This window comes from Anguilla anguilla, chromosome 2, assembly GCF_013347855.1.
Source record: "Anguilla anguilla isolate fAngAng1 chromosome 2, fAngAng1.pri, whole genome shotgun sequence".
Classification (NCBI taxonomy): domain Eukaryota; kingdom Metazoa; phylum Chordata; class Actinopteri; order Anguilliformes; family Anguillidae; genus Anguilla; species Anguilla anguilla.
Window position 1 is genome coordinate 65,184,906 of NC_049202.1, and position 27,121 is coordinate 65,212,026.

At 44.9% G+C, this 27,121-nt stretch overlaps 1 protein-coding gene across 2 annotated transcripts in view; it reads right to left on the bottom strand.

Annotated features, from left to right (window-relative positions):
- Positions 1-2,716: 2,716 nt before the first annotated feature.
- Positions 2,717-27,121, bottom strand: part of mgat3b (beta-1,4-mannosyl-glycoprotein 4-beta-N-acetylglucosaminyltransferase b) — a 35,233-nt gene continuing 10,828 nt past the window's right edge. Inside the window, exons 1-3 of one of the 2 annotated variants that reach the window (XM_035400791.1) lie at positions 7,054-7,304; positions 5,015-5,384; positions 2,717-4,914 (exon numbers count right to left, since the gene is read on the bottom strand). In XM_035400791.1, coding sequence (XP_035256682.1) covers positions 3,523-4,914; positions 5,015-5,383 — 1,761 coding nt within the window. In that variant the 5' untranslated portion in view covers position 5,384; positions 7,054-7,304 and the 3' untranslated portion in view covers positions 2,717-3,522. Of the gene's footprint in view, positions 4,915-5,014; positions 5,385-7,053; positions 7,305-27,121 lie in introns of those variants that run through there. The other variant, XM_035400780.1, reaches the window with a different exon arrangement.

A 27,121-nucleotide genomic window follows, 5' to 3' on the forward strand; every position in this document is an offset into this window, starting at 1 on the left:
GGATACGGTAACCGTCATACCGTTATATGAGATACCGTTAGCATGAAACATAATTTAACTGCAGCCTATGTCTTGCCTGATGCAGACTGAATAAAGCTTTAAGTATATGAACACAGCCTTCCTCTTGCATCGGGTTTATTCACTTCTCATCCGCAAGGTTATATTTTAGATTTTCTTTCCCTTTTTTTTTTTTTTTTATAGGAAATTCAGGAACAGAACAATAAATTAGAATGATAACATAAACAGCATAACATTGCACACAAGCAAACACACACACACACACACGCACACACACACACACACAAACGAATAAACGCACAGGCAGAGTTGTAAACAACGAAGAGGACGAGTAAGAAAAGGAGAAAAACTGTACAGGGGTCCTTCAGAGCCCTGCCTTCGCCACTCCAGTGATTCTTTTCAGAGAGCATCGATCGGACAGGCCGCTGAACCGGGCTACCGCCTGCCGCCAAGCGCTTGAAGGCATTTCACACCGTGAGCTATAAGTAATCCATAGGTCAACAATAAATTAATAAAAAAATAATAATAATAAAAAATCTTCTCAGTGCTGCATTACAAAAAAATGAAAGAAAAAAAATAAAATCTCAAAATGCAGAAAGTGGCACGAATAGCGACCTCAGAAATGGTACTGTTCCCTGTGGCACACTAAAGAACTTGATACAGTGGCCCACATTTGTATCGGGACATAACGGCATCCCTGTTCATCTGAAGCTTTTTCTTGAGAATTACCGATTTTATTTTTTTATTTTTTTGGCAAGAGGGCGGTTTTAAAAAGTGTTTCAAGTTCAACAGTGCATTAATTAGTGCACGGGCGTCATTCGTGAACAACAAGGTATGGCAGTTTACCAAACTTAGCTTCGTGACAAAATTTTGGAACTCCACTCTTTAACACAGTTCCATTTGAGTTCATTGTGATATTAGCACTTGCTCCAGTGCTGCTATTGACATCTATGCACCGCTGCCATGGCTTTTTTAACAGCTTTCGTTTGAAAAGCTGTTACATACTTGTGTTGTTTTGGAGCGCAGCTGCATCAGTTGGGCTAGGGCAGTCGGTAAATCACTTAAAGGGCAGCTCTTTGACCACATTGTGAAGGGAGCGGGGTTCTACACTGGCCAGTAAAAGTCAGGGGCACTGCGGCCATGTAATCATTTACACGCTTTTAATATTACTCAATAATCTGAACTCCCAAGCTGCACAAGTTTTTTGTTGTGAAGAAAGCATTCATCTTAACTCCACCTAGGGCAGCATAACACAGGGTTAAGGCCAGTTCCTCTTTGGGAGTCCTTTCATTTGCACAGACGTCAGTAGACTTCCTCTTATGCTAGTACATGCCCATTCTACCTCTGCAGATTGATTTAATTTTACCTTAGCAGATTGATTTAATTTAATTTTTTACTTATTTTTCAGGCCCCACTCTAGGAATGTTCCTTAGATACAGGATTGGATCCGAACCCAGTGGCAGGAAAGCAGAGATGTGAAAGCTGTGTTCAGCTACAGCCGTGGTAACTCACAGCATTAGCCTTATGGCCCAACTGCCACCCCTCAGGAAGACAGCTACCGGCACAACGGCTTGCACAAGAGAAAAAGTTAGCTAGACTACATTTAACGGCTGCCCTCCTCTAACTTAAGCTGTTCTCAAAAATCAATCTGGACCTTTTTTGTTTTCATTATTTTATTTTTTTTTTTTAAGTGACTCACTGAGTCATGTTTCAAAGGAAACTGGCCACCCTGTCGCACCACGAAACACATAAACACCGAGAGGATTCAGATTTTTGAAGGCGTGGACTTGCTGTTGCCGAGCATCAGCGCCACACGGTTTCCAAGCATAATAAACGGGGCGTGCTCACGCTCAGGTACGCGACCCCGCCCTTCATGGCACCAGGCCGACGACGCCAAGCCCTAAAATCAAAGGGCAAAAACGTAGCCTTAAAATAGCCGCCTCACGCCCGTAGAGCCTAAGCCAGGAGAGGCCTCCGCACCCTTTCAAACCCGAACATGACCAGGCGCATCCAGGATCAAGCACCATTGTCTGCCAACAGGGAACAGCCTTTTTAACTTCTTTAACAAAAAGAGAAAGGAAAAAAAACCTCATCTTCCATTTTTTGGCAACTAAATACAGAATGATCTGAGGCATAGGTCACAAAAGAGGTGGGCGGGGGTGGTGATGGGGGGGGGGCATTGTGTTCCACCTTCAATGGTAATTAGGCAGAATCTCAAACTCATTTTTACCTCGGCCCCCACTTCCCAAATTTCCGTCGTCTTTGTTGCTCTTAAACCCTCCCCCCTTCCCTAAAGCTTGGTGGCCAGTTCTCAGCACTACGCAGAACCCGCTGGGTTTCTGAGGCCCTCCACGTTTCCTAGACTGCCTCCAAAGGCCCGTTTGACCTAACTTGAACTTACTCGCTTGAAATGGTTCCACCCACTTCCTTTCCTTCCCTCCCAAACAATCCCCCTCGCCCGCCCGCCCGCCCACACCCCCCGACTCGCAAGCTGTCATGGAAACGCAGTCTACTTCATGCCGCTGCAGATACAGCAGGTCATTTGAGTGCTGGGGCTGTCCTTCCTCTCGGCTTTCCCTCTGCAGGAATTTATGAAAACATTCTGAATGCTGTCGCAGTACACAGGTTAGATCTGCCTGAAACAGACTCCACGCCCCTTCCCCTCCTCGCCCCAAACACCACCCCCCACCCACCCCCCCCCCCCAGCACGACCTGCTGTATTCGGACATGAAGCAGCCCACTGCAGAATGGCTGGATTGCAGTATAAATGGCCATGGCACAGCACACCTCTGCGGGCTCGTATTACCCCCTCACAGGGGGTGCAACGTATCAGCAGATTCTCACGCAGAGAACGATGGATGAGCAGAAGGACCTCTACTACGCGGCACTGCCGGCCATTTTCCCTTTGTCTCCGCATTGCTATTAAAAAACAAAAAAAAAAAAACTGTTCACCATCGAGCTCTGAGAAAGAGTTCGCTGGGGGGCGAGCGTGTGGGTGGGGGGGGGGGGGGTGGGCGGTTGAGTCTGCTTGTCAGAAAAAAAAAAAAAAACCGCAAGTTAATAAAAGCACAAATTCGCAGTGGACCTCACTTTTAACTCGCATGTGGGAGGAATCGGGAAGTGAAAGACAAACAGGAAAGAGAAAGAAAAAAAACAAAAGAAGGGCCGCCCGAGCTGCACAAGCCCCATTCTGGTGGAACGAAGTGAGCAGGGAAATCAAAGAGAAACAAAACAACACTGAAACTTCACAGGGCTCCACGTCTGCGCTGTTTCGTCCCCCAACTCTGTGTCCTGCAGCTGTCCTTCCACCCAGTCTCTCTCCTGTCAATCTGAGGAACGGGGTGGCCAGTGGACAGGAAAGGAGTTTAAACTGACGACACGGGGGAATAATAAATAGCCAGTGGTCCGTTTACCCCCCCCCCTCCCCCCCCACACTAGAAGCTGGAACCTGTCCCCCTGTCAAAAAAAACACCTCCCTTCTCATCTCCAGCCTGCTCGGAGTTACTACTCTACATTTGGCTTCTCCGGCCGAGTGTATGGGTTCTCCAGCAAGTACTGGTAGTGCTTGTAGTTGTCGAACATGTACTTGGGGGCGTACATGTGCTCCTTGGGGTCCGACGGGGGGTACTCCTGCACCGACCCGTCAAACCAACCCCCAGTTCGGATCAGCTCCCGGATGTAGTTGAGGTCGCGCTTGTCCTCGTAGTCCCCCCAGCGGGGGAAGTCCCCGTTCTGGGCCGAGACCAGCTTGAGGAGGATGCCCTCCGGGCTGAAGCACCAGGAGCAGTGCCAGCCGGCAAAGTGGAAGGGGCTCCCGATAGACCACTGCACCAGGATGTGGCCCGTGTCGTTCTCGTACTTCCGGAAGCCCGGCATGGTGTAGTACTCCCTCCGTCGCAGCTTGATGCCGTCGCTGTCGTACACGCCGGCGAGCATGCCCACCGTGCACCCGGACACCACCTCCAGGGAGCCCAGCTGCTTCCAGAAGAATCCGTAGAGGGACTTGCGCATGTGAATGGCGAAGGGCTCCGTCCAGCCGTCGAAGAGCTTGAGGAAGAGGACCCCCTCCTGCGCGGGGATCTCGTCGGCGTCGTTTATGATGAAGACGTCGTCGGGGCGCAACCCCACCACCCGGGACATCCCGTTGCGGGTCAGGAAGGTGCGCAGGTAGTCGTCGGCGATCCAGCCGTCCTGCCGGCCGCCTTCGGGGAAGTGGTCCAGGAAGACGTAGAGAATCTTGTGCCTCACGTAGTCGTAGGTCCCGTTGAGGAGGCGGCGCAGGAACTGCAGGGAACGCCCCTCGCCGTAGGCCGTGAAGTTGGACTCGCACACCAGGAAGAGGTCCACAGCCTGGGCCAGCTCGCGGAACCGGACGTGGAGGAGGTCGAACTCGTGGTTGACGTTGATGGCGTTGATTATCCTGCGAGGCACCTCCCTGGGCATCAGCCTCTCTTTAGTGGGCAGGTTGGAGTGGTGCACCATGGTGGGCACGCCGCAGTAGGGCCCATGCCAGCCCGGGCGACACACGCACTTCACGAGACGTTTGCCCCTCTTGGGTTTGGACACCGCTGGATTCACCCCCTCCTGGACCTCCAAGATCTTCCTCTGGCTCGCCGCCGTCACACCGCCTTTCCCCGGATCGTCCCTGGGGGGCGCCGTTTCCGTCCCCTGCCGGAAGCACCGGGCCCCGGCTCTCGTGCGCGCGAAGTAGGGAGTGGGGTCGTCGCGGAGCAGGAAGCTCCGCTGGTGGAGGTCCCCGAGGAGCCTTTCGGGATCCGAGAGGGCGGCTGTCGGGGGGCTGTCCTTTCGATCAGGCCTCATGTGGTGCAGATCGCTGGGGTACCAGGGATTTACATTGAGTTTTGGGTCCAGCAACACCTCCTTAACCTCCAGTTCCTGCATTTAAAAAACACAAGACACAGAGAAAGTTCACTGTTATATCCATAAACAATACATTGGTAGTATATTCAAGGACAAGATGAGCACAGCCAATCACCTCAGTGGCTTCCACCTCTCTCTGCTGTGGTTCTTCTGGCCTCTTCCATGGGTGGGGGACCCCCAACCCTTCCCCGAGATTCAACTCTGGCGCCCGCTGACTCTCCACGACCTCGGGATCCCGGGCCCCGACGTTGGAGGGCCGCATGGCCAGGGGCGGGCCCTCCTCCGGGGGGGCACCGGCCAGGGGGGTGGCCCGCTCCTTCCAGAAGAACCCGGTGACCATGATGAAGGACTGGATGTTGGGGTAGGGAGCGGAGAGCTCCCTCAGCAGGGAGACGTAGTGCAGGGCCTTGTAGTAGTGCAGGAAGGAGATGACGCACAGGCCCACTGTGCAAAGCAAGAACACCCTGTGCCGTCGCATTTTCATCCTGCGGGGAAGAGAGGAGGGGAGCGGTCAGGCTCCTGCGCCGCACCACAGAGGCACGGTGCGAAATAAGCCTCGGGGTACCACGCAGCAGACCGTGAACCGTCACAGAAACCATTTCTATAACATAAATTCATCCCGTGTCCCTCGCGCAAAAACTGTCCATCCCGTCTTGTGGAAGAAAGAAGCTGTGCTATGCCGCCCGTGAAATATAAAACAGCCTGTCACGAACGGAAAGAAAGTGGGCGAGAGAATCTGATTTTTATTTTTTAGGTTTTATTATATGAATTACTTTGATGGTTTTACTGCTCAGTGAAGTGAAGAATGCAGACTGCCACATCTTTCTTTCCCATTTTCTATTTTCTTTCTTTTAGACTGTAGAATCCCTCTGTGTCCACAGTTATAATTACTTGAATAGCTTGGGTTTTGTATAGCTTTTTTTTAGTGTGCTTGGGCAACACAAATGTTTCTTGGTCATGCCAATAAAGCAAAAGTCGACTTGAATGGAAAAACAGACAAAGAGAGCAAGACAGACAAGGAGTCAGGGAAAGATGAGGGACTAATACCACCACATGGCGAAATGCAGAGGTGCCAGTCTGCTGTACTGATGATCACTGGGCTCCATCCGTAACCTGCCACCTTTTGAAATTTTCACTGCTGGGCACCACTGATAAGTATAAGAAGAGTGCCCTGAAGGTGCCAGTTCTGAGTTAGAGAAACTAAGGTGCACAAAGTCAGTCCCTGATTACGAACCTCAGACAGGGTGTACTACCATACATCTTTACAGATTTCATTCAGGTTCGAGGCATATTTCTCACAACATGACAAAACTAGCCTTTACATTCCCCGTGTTTCACAGGCCACCTTAAGAACACAAACAAAAAACACTCAAGGAAAGAATAAAGCAACCTGGCAGTCCTGCTATACAGCACACTCTTTGAATCTCAAGCACTTCCAACAGCGCTGAGCTCTGGTCTCCTTTTCAATATCGAAAATGGGGGGAGTGAGAGGAACCAGCAGGGAAGAGTGACAGATATAGATGGAAGATGAGAGAAAAGAGAGAGAATGGGGGGGGGGGGAGAGATAAAAAGACCTTTCAGTGGGGTGGGGGCGAATATACGAGCATAAGCAGTGCATTCACGTTGCTGCCAAGTACCAAGCATTCATCCACCTCCTCTGTTACCGTCAACAACCCCCAGTGCTGCTCTTGGCTTGGCTACAACTGTAAACATGCGCGGGGGGAAACCCACTCCGTACAGTCCCGTACTTCCCCAAGTTCTCGCTTTAATAAATGCCTCTTTTTTTATTTTTTTTTTAAACTAAAAAAAAACAAACACAGATCTCAGGGTAAATGAAGAGGTGTGGCACTTTCAGAATTGGTGAAGTGAAGGAAAAATGAAAGGATGTGTTATTTTTTGTAATTCTGGGAGGCAGAACATAAATATAGGGTTGAAGTATTTGCCATTGTGAAAGCCTAGTATGAAAGTTAGTCTCATATTTTAGTTATAAAAAAAAACTGCCAGGAGGAGACTTCCTTATGAAGGAAGCATATTATCATGAGAAACAAAATCATAACTATAACTGACAGCCCTCACAAAAAATGCAAGAGGAACAACTACTACAGGATACCCCAATACAAAGTGCACATCATTACGGGCTTTTTGGCAGATTACCTTGTAAGGCTGTGATCTTGAGAAGGGCGCGAGGAATCCAGACGCTAATGAGGCCAGTCGGATTCACTCAGGCGAGGTTCACGGCCAAATTCACGCCAAAGCTGGATAAGCCGTTTAACCTTATCTCGGAATGCAAAGCTTTCACAACCGCGTGTCATAACCTTCCTTTTCTCAAACTCAAGATACTGAATGAAGAGTTGTTTTTTCCTTTTAAACTGTTCACTTGTTTTAGTTCTAATGCTCTTTCCCACCCTCAAAAACACCAAGGGCAACACCGTGTTCATGTTGTAAAACACGTGAAATGCTTACATGTGAACAAACCTAGCACTCTTCTAGTGTTGACGCATTGCAGTGATGTGTGAAACTTGGAAATGCGGATTAAACAATCCTCAAAAGTAAACCGTCAGCTGGATAGCCGCGTGTTAGAAAAAAAACAGCGGGGAGGTCACGCTGAGTAACTGCAGACTCTTTTCATACTGACACTTAATGTCCTTTTTAGACCAAATTCCCTTTACATCTCTGCCGGTGACACCAAGCCAAGCAGCCTGGGCTGCTATTGTGGCTGTGGCATACACTCGGGAATCAACATACCCACAACGCTGGTTGCCATGGGGCACTGTAGGCAAAAACAAACAAAAAAAACAAAAAAAACATACAAATACTGAAACAAATTATGTTCAAATGAACCACTACACCAGACAATGGCGTCATCCTGTGGGGAATCCACACCCTCCTTCTGGGCCGATGCCTTTGTAAAACCTTCGCACAACTGTCCTCTCTTGGTATCTCCAATATCACTGAACGTGCAGAACACGCTGTGGGGAGTATTCGCAAATCAAATGCTACACTAGAACATCCAGAGCCTCAGCTTCTGCCTACTCAGCACACAAAGTCTGTCCTTGCTGTATACTGTCCCATTGTTTTCAGCTATGCCTTGTGTGACTGTACACCACACAACAGTCCACCACATTAGACCGGAGATTTCATGCTGGGGGGAGCTATGACAAGGATCTGAATTAATTAATATATTTATATTTGGATAATATATAACCACTTTAAGAGTAGGCTGTGTGTTTTTGAATGTTTTTTTCTTTTCTTTCCAGAATTCAAAAGTCAGAACTTCTTTGCTTTCAATTGCCAGTATGGATGGGTACATCAGCAGTAGAATCAGTTAAGTAACTTTTGAATCACAAAACATCACACGATAAAGGGTTAAATACATTTTTATTCATTTATTGTTTTTCTTTTAAGGGTGCCAGTCAAAGTGGGTTCGTGCTTCCAATGAGTGGTTCCCATACGTTAACCCAGGCAGGGCATGACGTTGCATTTTAATGCTCTTTGCGAGTCAGAGCTCAGGAGGTGCACTGGTGTTAAGTGGTTCTAAATAATGCAGCAAGCGCTACAGACTTAGGACCGGACCCACAAAAACGGACCAATAAGATTAATAAATAAAGCTGCCAGCCTCCCCGTGGACCAATGGGAGCAACAGTATTATTTACATTTCAGGTCTGCCACCACCACCACTAAACTTTTCTCGTTGTCATTGCTAACTAAATGGCTTTGTAATTGCTAATCAGCCCGTCTGCGCAACCGTTCAATATCTGTATTTCACTGTTCCACTAACGGTATTGGGTAATGTCCGGATTACGGTCACGGACGAAGCCCGCATCCGGACCTGGTCTCCTTCCTGGAATTGCTTCAATGCGCTCGGCTCCGTTTGCTACAATGCCAAACACTTCCACGCAACCGTAATTCTGCGAAGAACGAGCCTGCCGCTCCAGTGACAGCGATCAATTACGGCCCCGCGACCGGACCAGTCATTATTTCCCAGACTAAACAGCGTCTCTGGCGGGAGCCACGTCTCAGGAGCCCTCGGCCCGCAGTCTGTGGGGAGCCCGTCCAAATGGGGCCACGGGGCGAAGCCGGATTACCTGCGTTGAGGAATTCCGCTCGCCCGGGTCTGCGGCTTCCCCTTTCAGCACTATCACTAGGCTGCTCGTAACCACGGCCCCACATTTTCGAAAACCGCATTTTTTTTCGGCTTGTAATTTAGCTGGAAATCCGTTAAGTGTTTCCTGCAACCTCCTTAGCTGAACACATGTCAATTGGCTGTGGTAATTAAGTTCGTAGCCTGATTAGTTATGTAACGGAAAACCAGTTGTAATACCTTTGAAGAAAATGATGAAATTAATTAAATGGTCAGAAGCATCATCAGTTGCAAAAATAAGTAGCCTACACAACGCACTCAATAAAATTGCAAACAAAATGCCAATCACTGGGACAGCAGGATCACAATGCACGCTATTAATACAATAAATAACCAGCACGTCACGATATTCAGCTTTAAGCATAGTGCCCATGTCTTATGCATCCAAATCATTCTGAGCTTTAAAAAAAAAAAAATCAGTCACATTTTACTGATATCATGAATGCCACTGAATACAATTTAAAAAGGCAAACAGGAAAAACTGTTCCCTTCGATTCGCACTGTTCTGTGAAACAACATGCAATAACCTGTTATTAGCAACAATCACAATGACGAATTGAGATGTTCCAGTCACTAGAATGTTAATTGAGATGTTCCAGTCACCAGAATGTTGATTTCTCAACAAATGGCTGGATAAGCAGGCTGCATTGACATACTGACACCGGAAGACTGAGTCACAAGCAATAAAACAAGGTTACTGAGAATGGTGCACTGAATTATAACTACTGTACCACAGTTGTGTAATTATTTCCTTCTTAAAACTGAGGATAAATATTCAAGCTGCTTAAAATCACCAACCACCACCACTGCCTACAGTTCTGTTGACGCATCGTAACTATAACATTTAAATTTTAGTTGTACGGAATTCTGTATTTTAGCCATTTAACCACACTGCCAAAGGTAACCAGCAGAAATGTTTCAGATTTCCATTCTTGTTCCATAACCCCCGAGGAAGAACATATATTTCAGAAACACACATTAAAAACGCTACACAAGTAAAATTCAGATTTGAAATGCCTGGTGTTACAAATTCACAAAACTAACCGAATCAGCCTAAAAATTGACAGAGCAGGCAATGGTCAGAACAGGGTATATTTCACAAAATCAAGATTAAGGTGATACAGAACTGCACTCTCAACAATAAACTGATGAAGTTAAGCACATACTCCTGACAAAAAATACTAAACCATCCTGTAAAACTTGAACAACCCAGTAGGCGTGTGTCTCGCGGTTATAAATCTAGTTTAACATTTAAAAAAATCATAGCAACATAATTAACGTAAACCTATGTCTTCTCCTTTCCCTTAAAATCCCAATGAGCAATACCTGCAGCGTCTCCAACAGTCAATCGGACACCTAATCATTGTCGAAAAAACACAACACTGACAGCTATAGCTAAATGTTGCATTGACTTTTTAGACCTCCCCGGTTGGCGTCTGTGCCCAAATCTGCCATTCCGCGCAACTGTTGCTCTGCGTCCGGAGTTTCACACCCCCGTCGTGTTCCCTGTAAATTCACCATAGTCCATCTACAGCAGCGGTAACCAACCCTGTGCCTGGAGATCTGCAGTCTCGTAGGTTTTCATTCCAACCCTAACAGATTACACCCCGTTAACACCCAGAGATCTCGGTGAGCGAATAACAGAGACAGGTGTGGCAAATTACGTTGGTAATAAAAACCTACACTGAATTTCCTAAATTGAATTTCTCCAGGTGTTCGTTACTACCAGTCTACACGTACCCATTCAGCAGTGGCCGCAAGTCAGAGACACCAGGGCACTGGATATCGCTAAAAAAATCTACTTTTCAAAATGAATAAGTCTCCTGTCAATACTTTTAAAATCAATAACAGGGTTAAATCTCTTACCCACTGGGGAATATGCAGTAACCATAATAACATAAACTAAGAGAAACGCGAAAAGGAGCTGAAATTAAACGCGGGATTCTTTCAGTTCCTTTGCTGCGGCTTCTGCCCATTAAGTGGTGCCCCTCGCCTATCAGCTGCATATACCTGCAAGGCAATGCAGCTCGACTGATAATGGAGTTATCCCCTCATACAGCCATGACATCAACCTTTTTATTAATGGTTGATGTTATAATTAAATTATTACTTGTTATTAGTCTCTCTTTTAAAATGAAATGTTAAAATATCCCTATGCTTACAATTTCAGACAAATAGAGAGACAGAGACAGAGAAAATCCGGAAATAATGCGGCTAAAAAGCTTTGGGGTTTTTTTTTTTTCCTTCCCCGTCTATTATTACTTTTACCTAAAACCCATGATGGATAAAAAATGAGGATCGTCCAAAAACTCATTCTCACTAAACTCCCGGGAACCGGAATTACCGCATTGTGACATGTCTTAACCTCGCTCTGGCGAGGTGACACCCTGGGAGGGTCAGAACAGGACAACGAGAGATGCGGCGATTCCGGTTTTCACCGGAAATAATTACAGGTTATCAAGATGACTCTTCCCATTATATAAATTACTTACATTTTCTAACAAGCACGTGGAAATATATTAACCGCAATGCGCTACCAGTCTTTGTAAGCCACGATCCTAAAGTTCATGGAGATTCCTTTCGAGCATCTGCCTATCATCACCTGGAACACAATTGGTGATTCTGGAACTTTTCCAATAACAAGCGCGAATGCCAAATCTCAGCGTCCTGGGAAAAAACTATGGCCACTACAGGGTGGGACACTTTTGTGGACCGACTGACCGACTGACCGACCGCGGTCGCAGCTAAAAATACTCTGGATCTCCCATGTAAGAAGGATGTCTAAAATTAGTTTTTTTTTTTTTTTTTTTTAATTAAAGCACGAAAAATCCGGGATGAATGACTTTAAGTGGGCTAAATCGCATCTGAACCCGTGAAAGGCCAAAATCGTATAATTGAGTACAACCTTAGCCTACCATATTCAATACACAGCCCTGTGGACGTAGACTGTTGCTAACGCTAAAGAAAAGCTTGCAATTGTCTTTCCCGTCACGATAATAAAAAAAAAACAGCCAGCACGTTCACCTCCTTTATGCACTGATTGAAGGTTCACAATAAGCAACCGCCTCCATCACGATCACTTCGTTTACACTGGCTGCATACAGTCCTATCAATATTCCCGCTCTGCTGGGTATGCTTTGTTTCTCTTCGTACACTGTGAAAAGACTTCCCTCACTGAGGAAAACGAATAGTATCTTATCTGAGCATATTTCCTGAAAATATTCACCAATAGAATAAACTTGAAAGAATTCAAACGTGAAAAATGGAAGATGAAAGAAGGTCAAGGTAAAATAATCAATCCAATCTGCATGTGAAAGGCAACAGCACATTCTTCAATCAAACCCTTTTTAAATAATACGTGATCTTTGTGGAGTTATGCAAAGCTTTCATGAATCCCCCCCCATTAGGGGAAGACCGAAGAGATGAGCCCTATTCACCCTAGGTCCAGTTACCTGTCACGAACAGAACCTTGTCAAAATAAATCAGTACACTCAGCTGTCTTAAACTCTACTGGCTGAGCAATCATAGTAGCTACATATTGTATTGTCTATCTTTCTTGGACTGATAATCACAGGGGGTCTCTCCATCAAAATGTCAACCAGTATTTAGGCCTTTTACAGACGCGTTTCCAATTTTCTTCATACTTCCTTCAGACAGTCTTTGTGTAATAAAATAAATAAAACAATTTTAGACATGGAATCATGCAGTCTAAAGATGTTACAAAATGGCCACCAATTGGGGGGTTAACACTTCTCTGATTGTATGTAAGGATATGAATGAAATAAAAATCTGAGCGAATTTATAGAATGCAAAGAACACAAAATGAGTCAAATTCTGGCTCAGATATGAATGTAGTACATATGAAAATGAGATCAACAGAAATCTTTAAGAATGAAAAGTCATACCGTATGTGGGCATAATCATACACTCATGACAATCACAAAAAAGCATAATGATATAACGTTGATATGTGCACTGCTCATCATCCTTATGAAATTCCTTCACACTTAAAATCAATTTATTCTCAATCGAGATTATGGAAGACATCGATGCAATACACTTGCTGGACACATGTAAAAAGGTGACATTTCACAAGTATGCGCCATGAGAAGTATAAGCCTGTACAATGAGGTTCTGTTCGATCCCCAAAACATTATTTGTTTCCCAAAACATCCCCAAAACAACATTCTATTAAACTAGAAATACCGCCTCGCGGTTGTACGCCTCCGCCAAGGGAAAAATGTGTATTGTGAGGTCACAGTGACCTTGACCTTTGACCACCAAAATCTAATCAGTTCATCCTTGAGTCCAAGTGGACGTTTGTGCCAAATTTGAAGTGGTCTCGGAGTGGTGATGGACAAAAGGTTGTCCCTCTCCAAGAACATCGCAGCAGTAAGCCGGGCATGCAGATTTTTCCTGTATAACATCCGGAGAATCCACCCCTTTCTCACCACCTACTCAACCCAGCTCCTGGTCCAAGCAATGGTACTATCCCGCCTGGACTACTGCAACTCTCTTCTGGCTGGACTACCGGCATCTGCCATCAGACCCCTGCAACTCATTCAGAATGCTGCAGCTCGTCTGGTCTTCAACCTCCCCAGACACTCCCACGTCACTCCCCTGCTCACTACCCTCCACTGGCTGCCTGTTATAGCTTGCATCAAATTTAAAACATTGGTCCTAGCATACCAAGCAGTCAAGGGATCAGCCCCAGCATACCTCCACAAGATATTCAAACCCTACATGCCAGCCAGACCCCTCCGTTCTGCTACCTCAGGACGCCTGGCACCTCCCCCTCTTCGCACCTGCGCTTCCCGAACACGTCTCCTGTCTGTTCTGGCCCCACGATGGTGGAATGACCTCCCCGTGGAGGTCAGAACAGCTGAGACACTGACCCACTTCAAGCGACGACTGAAGACTCACCTTCAGGCTGCACCTCTCCCCATCCCTCCCTACCTCCCTGTAAATGACTGTAAGCTTAGGGTTGTAACTATGTAGCTGTTTTGTAGGTGACTTAGTTAATGCACCTGTCTTAACTACTGCTTGTATTTTTGCATAGACTGCATTGTTGCTGTTCTCGTTTGTGTTAGTGTTAAACAGTTTAACCTTCAGGGTCCAAGTTGAACTATGCGGTTGTTCCCTGCACTTGGACCGGTACTTCTCTCTAGGGGTTTCGTCATACTTGTTCCTGGTTATGGTTATACACTTTGTTGTACGTCGCTCTGGATAAGAGCGTCTGTCAAATGCCTGTAATGTAATGTAATGTAATGAAGAAATTCCCTCAAGGCGTTCCTGAGATATCGCGTTCACGAGAATGGGACGGACAGACGGACGGACAACCAGGAAACATAATGACTCCGGCCACGGCTGTGCCGTCGCGGAGGCATAAAAACTGTGGGGTTTTTTTGTTTGTTTTTTTAAGGGAAGTAGTTTGCAACAGTGTAATTTTTCTGTTGGAACACTGAGCCAGAACAGCAAACTCTGATGGCCAATACACATCAGGGTTTCCGCCAGTGTATTGCAAGCCTGGCGGCCCACCGGGCCTAAGATGACCACCCGCCGGGCCTAAGCATCGGGGAATTAAGAAAAAAAAAAATTTTTAAATGTATTTTTAATATGTTTTTTAAACTACAGTTACAGTGGGGCGGCTCGGTTGGAAAGCTCCCCAGCGACATCTGTTGGTTTAAACGTGAACGCACTATAGGAAAACAGCAGGTCTGAGATCAGTGTTCTTTACTCTCAATGTGCGTAGTGACTTTCAACACTTGATGCTTCCAACTATCACAAGCTAGCGTTACCTAGCAAGCCACCATTTCTTATTTAGAAGGCTAATTAACCTCGTTACAAGTTGCGTTATCACTTCATCTCGTCAGTAGTTTCTTTTTCTTCTTATATTAATTCTTTTTATATTAACTTAAACAGTGTAGGTAACGCTAAACTAATAGCATTAGTGTAATATTCGATACATTGTAACATTACATGACTTATTAATCGCCATCGGAATAACGACTTCACTTGTTTATTAATAACGTTAGCTTAATGACATTGATGTGCATGACAACGTGGTCATTTAGCTAACTTAGCTAGCTAGCCAAACAGTCAGTAACATAGATATTTTGTTGTTGTTGAAATGTGCCCAGCATTCCAAGGCTGTACGTTGTTGTAAGATTCAGTAGCCAATCAGTAGGCTGTGTTGTGCATATCCCGCTCTTACAGCTAGTTTCCAGCCCAAACCACTGCAAAGAGAGCAAACGTTTTGTTGTCAGTGACATTTCCTTCTGACATCTACGACGGCAAACGCAACCACAACATTTATTTTGCCTTTTTGTATAGCTATTTCCATGGATAAAATCGCATTTATTATTATTATTTATTGGTAAAAACATTTACTTAATATCCAGTGCGACAGCCAGCTACTTGCACGTTTCATGACATGTGTAGCCATTCAGTAATACGTTCGCATTTCAGGCTAGAAAATAACCCGTTAATCCAGAGAAATTGCTGAGTTGTCTTAGAATCTTTATCGCAACAGTATGTATCAAGGCTGGCAGCCCGGATCAAATTTGTTGTGACAGCTGCCGTCCAAAACACCTGAGAGAGGCTGCCTGCGTCCGTGAATCCCCCAAGGCGTTACGTCATTGTTTTGCAATGTGCAGTTGTTGTAAAAACATGTGGGGCATACGATTCCAATGAATAGGACAAGTTGGAACCGGCTCTCGTTTCCCGTAAATGTGCCCAGCATTCCAAGGCTTGTTGTAAGATGCAGTAGCCAATCAGGACTTGAATACAAGTTTTTTGTAGAGTGATATTATTTATTTTAATTTAATTTAATTTATTTTGTTGTTGTTGAAAACACAGCATTCCAAGACTGTGTATTGTTGTCAGATTCTTTGTAAGACTCTGTTATGCTGTAAATAGTTGTTGATTTTTTAAAATGTGGGTTGAATAAATGACTTATTTATAACAACATTCACATTACATAGTCATATTTTCAAATCTCCAGCTTTTAGCACTGACTTAATGTAGGGCCCTATGGAATCGGTGTTATAGCTTTACTAAATTCTCAATTCTGCGATTCCGTCCGTGATTCTGTTATCACATAAACTATAGGGCCCTACCTTAATCCTACCATCAGTCTGTCGCTGGCCCGCGCTCGGCCTAACAATTTTTCTGGGGGAAACCCTGCACATTCATAACCATTATTTTAGATAGCTTGTTTCTAACATATGAATAACTTATTTTGGTTGTCCTTGTAATCTTACAAAAAGAATGAAACTCTTATCCCTGAATTTCCCAGAGATATAGTCATCTGAAAATCATGCCTCAGTAAGGGCCATTTTGGATGATCAGTTAATTATTTCTCAATAACTGTTTGGTATATGGAGCTCTAGCTTCAGTTTTAGGCTTCACAGATAGGTAAGGAATATGTATATGAAAAAAATGAAAGGATTCTGAAGAACAGGCCCAACAGCCAAGTCCACTTCCCATTAAAAGACTCAGGGGCTCTTTAATAAAACAGACAATACAACAGCTGTAGGCTAATAATATCCAAGAGCTGACGTTCCAGCTAGTTTACACTCGGTAGATGAACTGCTAATGAGATCTCTGTGCCACCTTTGGAATGAAGCACAGACAGTAAAATTCTGAAATCTAGCACTCGCTCTAGAGCCAGACTAGATTTAGACTAGCCGAATCGCACCTTAGTCCACACATACAGGGAGGCCCTTCGATGAAAAGTTCTTACCGAATTACAAAGACAAGTCAAACATAAAATGAATCAGACATATATGCATTTGACAATAAATATATTAAGCAAATTGCTGAGAGGTCATGCAAAAAGGTGGAAAGCGAGCAAGTTGCCTCAAGCTGACACAATGCTGGTGGCACAGTCCTGACAGCCTATACAGGAGTGTGACAAATAGGCCAAATATGAAATTATTCGTTCGATAGGTATGTGAGGGGGTCCTAGAAAAAATGTTCTCCCATAAAAGGGGTCCTTGGTGAAAAAAAGTTTGAGAACCCCTGATATAGTGGGCCTCCCAGCTGTAGTTTAGTTATTTCACTCAACGTCAACCCAAAGCCAAACCATCCTAATTATGAAACATACTGAAGCAACAGAACACTCTGTTTACATATGTGATGTTCCACACAGTTGCCCTTTCAGACTCATTCCATACCTGTGAGTGGGCACCGCAGCAAGCGATTGGTTCTGGCCAACAGTTCTGGCTATCTCTCTCCTCTCATTGCCCGTTTAACCTAAGCAGGTTGTTAGCTATCCCTCTCAGAATAGATAAAAACAATGTACATTGCCTGCATGGTTGAGATGTATCCATAAAGGCAGGAAGTGTAACATTGGTGCCGATAATCATTCAGTCAATTTTTTTTTGGTTTCAGACCACCACTATCCCACCCCCCATTTATCAGTAAGCCTGTCGGCAATTTGGCATTAAAAACAACTAAATACATAGAAATACAACTAAAATTCTTTGGACTGGAGATTTTTTTAAAAGTTAAATAAAAATGAAAAATTTAACACCAACTAACTCGATTATTGGTTAATGGTTGCATCCATTAAAAGAACTTGATGGGTTACATGCTATATGTCTCAAGCCAGCACAGCCTGGCCAAATCTTCCCCCTCGCAGGACCTGTCCTTCACCCGGGACGGCATCACAGTGTCAGGCACCCTCTTCACCTGCTAGGGATCTCAGAGCAGTGCTGGACCACAAACCATCCCTCTCCGGGAAACATCACAGCAGTTTTTGGGGCACGAAGATTCTTCCTGTACAACATCCGGTGAATATGCCCCATCCTCAGCCCAGCTCTTAAGCTCTTAAGATACGCCAAGGCGACGATCGGCTGATAACATTGGGTGACCAAGCTTCTACAATGGTGAGACAATTATAGACTTTCATGTCAGCCCACGATAAAACGAGTTAGTCTGAAAGCTAGAAACTGTGTGTGTGTGTGTGTGTGTGAGAGAGAGAGACAGCGAGAGCAAGAAAGCTTCTGTTTCTGTGAGCACACACTTGTGCGTGTGCATGTATGTGAGAGAGAGAGTGTGCGCATCTGTGTGCCATACTAATATATCTAGCATATCTAATATAGATAGTATATCACTGAAGGATGATTCTCTGTCCTCGATTTCTTGCACACTTCTTGGAACAGTGTGAGCGCACACTCAGTCAGCTCTATCCCTGTGGTAAAAACCCATTCCTACAGAAATAACTAACTACTCTAATGAGCCATAAAACACATCAGCAATAACTATAAAATAAGGAAACAGGAGTACATAGCTGCTTACAATCTATATATTTTGTTTCTGTAATAAAGAAATGTTTGTACGCGCCACAATGCTAACCAGTCATAATCCATCTGGCCCACCACCCTGGCCCAGATCTCTGACACGTGACCACACTTAATCACTTGCGCAGGATGTACCAGGAACTGTGCTGATGGGATGATGCACAAAACTGTTCCAGAGGCTGATGAAATGTGTCTTGTGGTGTAAATCGGGCATCGAGGGCCTGCTGTAAGCCTCTCGTCAGCTTGCAGACCCTCCAGCACAAAGGAGAGCAAACGGAATAACTGTCTGCTAGCCTTCTTTACATCTTTGACTGAACCTAGGAGCTTTACCCGTGTGGCTAAATGACAATCCAGATTCTGCAGGTTTAAAAACAGCCACTTCGTTAAAGCAGGTTCCTTCTTTCGTCTTCCACTGCTCAAAAAAGCAGTATCTTTAAGAATGGGATGACATGAAAACATGTCAAACTTCATCCCCCAACCTAACACTACACCTATAACCAGAAGAATGTACAATGGTCCTGTGTTCCTCTACAGAAACATGTGACTCAATGCACATTCATTAAACTGAGCCAGTTAAATAATATTGAGTACTGGTTATTACATTACATTACAGACATTTAGCAGATGCTCTTATCCAGAGCAACTTACACAACTTCTTACATAGCATTTACATTGTATCCAATTATACAGCGAGGTATATGTACTGAAGCATTGCAAGTTAAGTACCTTGCTCAAGGGAATGACGACAGTGTCCTACCTGGGAATAGAACCTATGACCTTCAGGGCACAAGACCAACTCCTTACCAATTATACTACACTGCCGCCCGGTTATCTGTTCAGACGGTCAAAGACAAATTCCCTGTGACTGGGAACCGTGTTAAAAAAGTCCATTTAACTTCCTTGCTGATGGAGATTTTCCCATGGGGCATGGGGATTTAAGATGGCAGAGTAACACAGTGATCAAGTGGGCAGGTCTTGTAACCTGGGCTTAATTCCCAGGTGGGGCATTGCAGTTTCTCCACAGGCAGAGGACTTAACCTGAATTTCTGGGTAAGAGCCAAGGAGTACGGCTGGTATAAACATGTCAAGGACTGTAGAAAGGGCTTGGATAAGGCAAGCGCATAATGTGAAATAATCAAGCGCAAATAATCTCACGCACCCAATCACTGCTGGAACCTTTAGATTACCACGGTTACCACCCACACTTATCCCCCAAGGACACACCTGAGCACAGTCACCGGTTCGCTGTGGCGCGGGCTGTGTGCTGTTGTCTTTTCTGTCAGCCAAAGGGTTGTGCTAAACCGAGTCTTTGATGGAGCAACTGAAAGAACTTTAACAAGAGGGATAGGAAAAGACGACTGAAAATGTCAGGCTCCAGAATACATTGCAACATAAATCCATGACAACAAATACTGGACCGAACTGGAAAGACTCGCAAAAGGGAATAATTTATGTCTCAAATTCAAATTTTCCCAAAGGCCACAATGTTTGCCGGTATAGTACGGCCTCCGGTTGATTGGTTCTTAAGCATAGAGTCTTCCATGGTGAATATTGATGACACAATGCCATCTGGACTCACAGTGCAGCTTTAATGTTCTAAGCAATGAATGAAAATCCATGGAAACAAGGAATGGAGCTTGGAACGTCACATCAGCAATTCTATAAATGCCACTGAGACTTCCTCCAACTGAAATCCATGACATCAGTGAGTACACAAAGTTAGAGATAACAAAAAGATGCGAACGAATGAACCAAGTAATGGCATCATTGGGGGGGGATAATTAAACCAGAACAAAAACAAAGAGAGTCAGCATTAAAGGAAACAGTCTCTGATATGGAATCCATGGCAAATGAAAAGAGGGAAGTGAACAAATGTGGTCTATGTCCCTCACAAAAAAAAAAAAAAAAAAAAAAAATTATAAATGAAAAATTCCTTCCTATGCTTGGATCATAGTCTGGGAATAGGACGACTATACTCCACAATCAGCTTTTATCAGTGAGATGTAATAAAGTGGGTCTCGGTCATGATGGACATGATTATTTTTTTATAAGTTCCTTTTTAATTGAAAGTGCTTGCAACCCTCTTCACAAAGCAAAATGAGCACAATTTATATTTAGAAAAATTATACGCAAGCAAAATGCCCAACTGCAGAGCACACCTAACAAACTTCAAATGGAGAACTGTATTCTGCTCCAGCAAGAGACACATTATGAAACCTCTGAATGATGAAACTGGTATGCATTTTATATTCTAATGTTGCCTTTTTCCAGCGAATCAGTTTCTCATCTATTTAAATCTGTTTTTTTCTTTTTACCATTTGTTTAAGAACACTTTTCTGGCGAGTGCGAGTGCGACGTTGCTTCCCTCACCTCGACCGACATTTTCATACTGGCCTCAGATGCTGCACGGAAGTTGAAGATTAAATTTGAATAAACAAAGGAACTGGCGCTCACGCAGCACAGGGTCATCAGCGACATTCCCCCCCTGCTAAATAAAGCCCCGTCCCACAGTCTCTGCTTCCAGCCTCATAACGCAGGGCGTGTCCACATATGGACATTCTCCACAACAGCACTGGCCGCAATCAGACCCAATCCATCTTATCTTACCTGCTGCAGACCCATAGCGCACGCATCCTTTTCCCTTTCTCTGGTTCGCATAGAGAACAAACAGAAGGGCGCACTGCTACAGGTCTCATTTATTCACAATATTTAGAATAAAGGGGCCGATTATGCTTCTGCATGTCAGCCCTGCTTTCAACGTCCCTCAGCACAACATTATAAACAAATGCCCTGCTCAACTGAATGGGACAAGATTTTTTTCTAAGCTACTTTCCAAGAAAGAGATCAGTGCGTTAAATCTGACTAGACTGCATTCCTCCACTGCTATCACACAGGCTAGAACCCGGTATGACCGAGTTCTCGGTGCTTTCCTGTATACAGAACATGCCAGCAAATGAAACAGTTCTGACTTCCTCTTCTTTCTCTGATAACACAGCAGCTCTGAAGCTCCTAAAGCTCTTTTCAGCTTAGTAGAATTTTCCCTCATGTTTTCTGTAGTTGAGTAACGCAGCAACAATATTTTGGAGCCAAGCATTCCTCCAGATAAAAAAAAAAAAAAAAAAAAACGCAGTAGACTTCCCTGTTCCAAGTATTTGGACAGTGACACAATTTGCAGTTTTGGCCCAGTACTCCAGCATTGGATTTGAAATGAAATGATGACTACGAAGTTAAAGTGCAGACAGTCAGCTTTAATTTGATGGTATTTACATCCATACTGGGCGATCTGTGTAGGAATTTCAGGCCTTTTTTTTTATACAGTCCCCCCCCATTTTATGGGACCAAAAGGAATAGAACAATTGGCTGCTCAGATGTTTCTTGGCCAGCTGTGTGTCTCACTCGTTCATGCACAAGAAAGCTAAGAAAAGAGTTGACTCTTGGTGCTGCATCCACATTTACATCCATTGCTGTCATCTCTCAACATGAGGAACAAAGAAGTGTCAATGCCAAACACTGCTAAAGTAAGCAAGCAAGTTCTTCAGGACCACAGACTGGAATGCTCTTGACTGGCCAAGTCAATCACCTGACCTGAATCCAACTGAACAAGCGGTTCACTTGCTGAAGACTAAACTGCAGCCAGAAAGCACCCAAAACAAACAGGAACTGAAGATGGCTGCTTTACAAGCCCGGCAGAGCATCACCAAAGATATGCCGCGTCTGGTGATGCCTATGGCCGTCATCAAATGCAAAAGATTTAAGATCGTGTTAATCTGTCCAATTGCTTTTGCTCACCTGAAAGGTGAGGACTATTTACGAAAAAAGCTGAAATTCTTTCATTGACCGCACGATACGGATGTCAAATTAAAGCTGACTTTAACCTCGTATTGTTTAATTTAAAATATGTGCTGGATAACAGAGCCAAAACAACAAAAATTGCGTCACGGTCCAAATATTTAAGGACTTCAGAGTATATATAATGTTGCAGCTACTAATGACTGTGAATCAGTGCAGCAGGAGGAAATCAAATAACTACAGCTGACTATGGACATTAAACTCATCATCTCCAGAACACCACCGAAGATCAGCAGGCTCAGTAGCAGTTTCGTTTGCCTCCTCAACCTCCTTACAGCATAACGGAACCAGTATTAACCGACTGCAATATTTGTCCCCCACTTGTTTCATGCCGTCTATGACTAATCATAGAGCCTCCCAAGACTTCCACTGTAGCTTCAAAAATATCCGTCCTCCCACACTTAGCTTGGAGCTGAACAAATGCACCACAATGCACGCGGCGACGATCGGCGTCAGCGGCAACGACGACCATCGTCACCGGTGGCAACAAACAACCCCGCGCTGCCGTTACGACTGAAACCGCCGCTGTTTCTCACGTAGAAAAGTCCGCTACACATGAATAATGAGTTACATACATCTGCGCATTGCTGCATTGTCTACATAAGCTTCACATAAATATTTTCCCTGTTGCTATGCCGATATTTTTTTTTTTTTTTGTACACAGGCAACAGCAGCGCTTATTTAGCTGGGGGGGAAAGGAGAGCAGGATTCCAGGCTTCGGCTACACTGCAGTTATTAGGCCCGTACAAAGTGAAATTAACAGATGTTGCATGTGAGTGGGGGGGGGGGGGGCTGAGAGGAAGTGCAATCAAAACAACGATCACTGACGGCACAATGCCACAGTTAAGCTGAACACAACGTGTCTTCCTGTTCCGAGACAGATACTCGCAGTTGCGAAGAATGAATGCAATTCTGTTTTTCTCTTTATGTGTCTTGGCATTGCCTTTTGTTTACTTGCACTGCAGTCGCTGAAAAGATATCTTTCACAGACTTACACAACATGGGGTACCCATCAAGATTTTGCTTTTGTCTTTCAACGACTGCAGTAAATCTGTCGGCCTTTCGCTTGACACCTTATTGAAAACACAGAGCCTCCCACAGCGGGGATTCGAAAATGACTACACCTGGGTCCTCGGGGAGAGATTCGGCCCAGGAAGGAAGTACACTTTCCACCCCGGCCAGCAGTCATGCCTCCACGTACACATTTTCTGTCCAACGAGCAGATTCGGAGAAGGGATGGGCTTAATAAACACCTGGGGGGGAAAGCACCCTGGGGAAAGCACCCTGGGGAAACCCGCCCACTGCTGTGAGGGGCTCTGGCTGACTAACAGGGCATCTTTTCACCAACCGAACAATCCCGTTGAGTATCAGAGGCACTGTAGTGCAGGAGGTGGAGTCTTGCGGAATACTTGCATTTTTAGCAGAACTTTGGTTTGCAAGCCCAGTTCCATGCCCATTATACTACACTACTAGACCTTACACTACCCTGCAGGCAAGGTACAATATCTTCTCGTGTACATATTGATGTACCGATGAGATTTCTAACCTCTTGTGGTACCAGTTGTGTGTATTTTCTTATAGACTTCCAACTAAATTCAATAAATGAAATAAATTGTGTGCGGCAGATAAAACAGTGTTGCCAGGTTTTACAGCTCTTTGCAATACTCTCACAAGCTCTCATTCTGTTGCTCTCTAAAAGGCTGTTTAACTGAATGTTTGGGGGGACGGTGAGGTAACACTGCCTTCCGTGTACACCTAAAGATGGATCGGCTTGTACTATTGAATTTGGATTGTGCATCTTCTGTCCAGCTGAGATCTTCCGGGACCCAACACTCAAGAAGGGCAGAAAGCATATGATTTAAACAAAACTCCATTGATTTGTACCTGCATCTAGACATATTCAGACTGAAAAACAGAAATGAATATTCTCCTGTGGACTTGCTTTTTATTTCCAGTGTTTTGATGTGTTGCTTTTATTTCCAGTGTTTTGATGTGGAAAGCTTAGCGCATTGAACTGCGGAGGGCAGCATGTTGTTCAGGCAAACTGACCGAGCAGTGCAGCACACAAATGTGTGTTAAACTACAGAGTGAAACGTTCAAAATCCCTCTATTGAGCAGAATAGTTGACGTTATAAAAGGTCCTCTGTGAACAGACTGACAGTGGATACCGCTGAATGATCAATCCATTGATTTACAAAGAAAACTAGGTCGTTTAGAGAACGATTCCCAATTCTTGTTCCCCAGGGCGCACTGTGCACACTGGTCTTTGCTCCAACCGCATCAAATGAATCAGGTTTGATTGGGCTGTTAATCTATGACAGTTATCCGCTTTAAGCCCTCAAGGGGAGAAATGTATTGTTGAGGGTGCGTTTGGGCCAACAGAAAGATGAATCGTTTATTAAGCATGTATTTAGCAAAGGCGAGGCAGCCATCTAAATTAGCGTAGTTGGCTGTTCAAATAATTAAATGTTCAAGGTAATCTTAATTAAGTCTAATGCCAATCAGTATAGCGATCCTGTTCAGGGTGCCGTTTAGAGTCTTTTTTATGTTAATTAGTATTGTTTAACAACCAGCAATAAACCAAGTAATCTTTCACAGACACATCAACCATACCAGAAATAGCTTTTCAGAGGGAGCAAATGGCACAAGCCTGACAAAGGTTGTTACGGTTGCCCTCAAACACCCGCAAACATAACAAAGCCGATACCAAAGTTTCCCAAAAATAACCAATAACTTTATTTTACAATACCAAGAGGAATAACAAAATAACTGCAAACCATAAACGGTAAAATCACGACACGGCCGTGGTCCAAAGGTGAGGAGAAGAAAGCCCCCTCCTGAGAAGCCGACTCCAGGCTTCTTAAAAGGGCACCGCCACAGGTGCTCTCAATTACCTGAAACAAGAAAGCACAGGCCTCCAAACGGCCGGCGCCCCCACCTGAGGCGGAGGAGCATAACACCCCGCCCCCCCCCACCAGCTGGGGACACCAGTCCCCAAAACAGAAATTCAAACAAACAAACAAACACCAAATCATGAATACGAACTCCAAGCATCGACAGACGAGACTTCCCACATCGAATCCCAGCATCGAACCTCTCCTGCCATGCCACTGCCGCGCAACTTTGAGGAGATTGAGGAGAGGAGAGACGAACAGAGGGAGAAACGCCGCGACGGACGCCGGCCCGTCGTCGTCGCCGCAGAGAGTCCGCGCACGTCGCAAACAAACAAATCCAGCACGCTCTGCGATTTTTAACAGCTGATCTTCAGCAGGCTATACATCTCAAGCGATTTAGAGGAAGGTTCCGTGATAAAATCGTCTATGACCAAAGCCATCGTTAACACTACCAGGCTGACACGAAACGGACAATGACAAAGACTTAATGTTCAGAGACCGAAAACTGCACGATAGTATACTCCACAATGCGGCACAAGAAAGGATACAAATATAGCACCACGCCTTTTTGACTAGACACAATCTAGGACCCCTTTAGCGAAACAAGCCCCAAGCTACCTGGGCACTCATTAGTAACCTTACCAAAGCTTTCCACAACAATGAAAGCAATAGACGCGACGTTCGCAAATCAACAGGCAGTCTGGGCTAAACGAGTCCAACGTGGCCGAACGCTGTAAGCAAAACACCGTGCAGGAGGATGAGCCAACAATTAGCCTACCAGAAAGCACACAAGAGAACTGACAGATAAGAGATTAAACAAAACTTCATATACATAAATGTTTAGGCGTCCGTGTTACACCCAGTTATCAAACTGAACAGCGCTATAAAAAAAAACCGTGTGAGCAAGTCAAACAAACGATTCTCTCTTTTCCCCAGCTCGATCGGCCCATCTGGACGAAACAGGTGATACAAATCCACAGTGATTAGGGAACAAATCAGTGGGCGCTACCATTTAACTCTATTTCGGCTTCCCCGATCCTAATAGAAAGAGATCCTATCTAACCCAACAAACTAAACTAGTCTTCAGTGGTTTTCTGCGCTGGGGCGACTTTGAACGCTAAACTCGTGAGCGCTGTCAGCAGGCCAATTGACTAGTCGACCTCAGTGCCCCGAAGCGTACCCCCGCTCATATTAGCCACCAAAAACAAAAAAAAGGAAAAACAATAAAGTGACAAGTCCCTTGGACCCGCCCGGCGGCTAAGCTAACCGGGGTAAAACAGAAAGCTTAAAACTCCAAAGGGTAAACACTCGACTTGAGTGCCAACTCACCATCATCAGCTGCCAGCGAGGGTAAGAGAGAGAAACGCCCACTCATTCGCGAAGAAGAACGAGTTACATATTTGTCCCCCTCAGAACCAAAACCAACAGAAATAAACCAAAATGTGCGGCTAGCAATGTCTGCGCAGTATGTCATCCAAAGGGCACAAATGCAAGCCTTACTAATACAAAGCTACGCACTCAGTGGGCTAACACGCATTCCACGTGTCAAACCACGTAACCAAGCAGACAAATGACAATGTGAATACACAAAGCCATAAACCAAAAGGATCCAAAAGATCCCGGACGTGCCCCCAATTATGTTACGGTTGCCCTCAAGCACCCGCAAACATAACGAAGCCGACACCAAAGTTTCCCAAAAATAACCAATAACTTTATTTTACAGCACCATATGGAATAACAAAATAACTGCAAAACATACACGGCAAAATCAGCACACGGCCGTGGTCCAAAGGTGAGAAGAAGAAAGCCACCTCCTGATAAGCCGACTCCAGGCTTCTTAAAAGGCCACCACCACAGGTGCTCTCAATTACCTGAAACAAGAAAGCACAGGCCTCCAAATGGCCGGCACCCCCACCGGAGGGTTGTAACAAAGGTCTTTGTCTCCACATCTGTATTCTGTTGACGGCTCAATCCTACGGGAGAACTCGGCCAGTATAATGACCAGCCGGCAAACTGAGCCCACTGGACCGGTG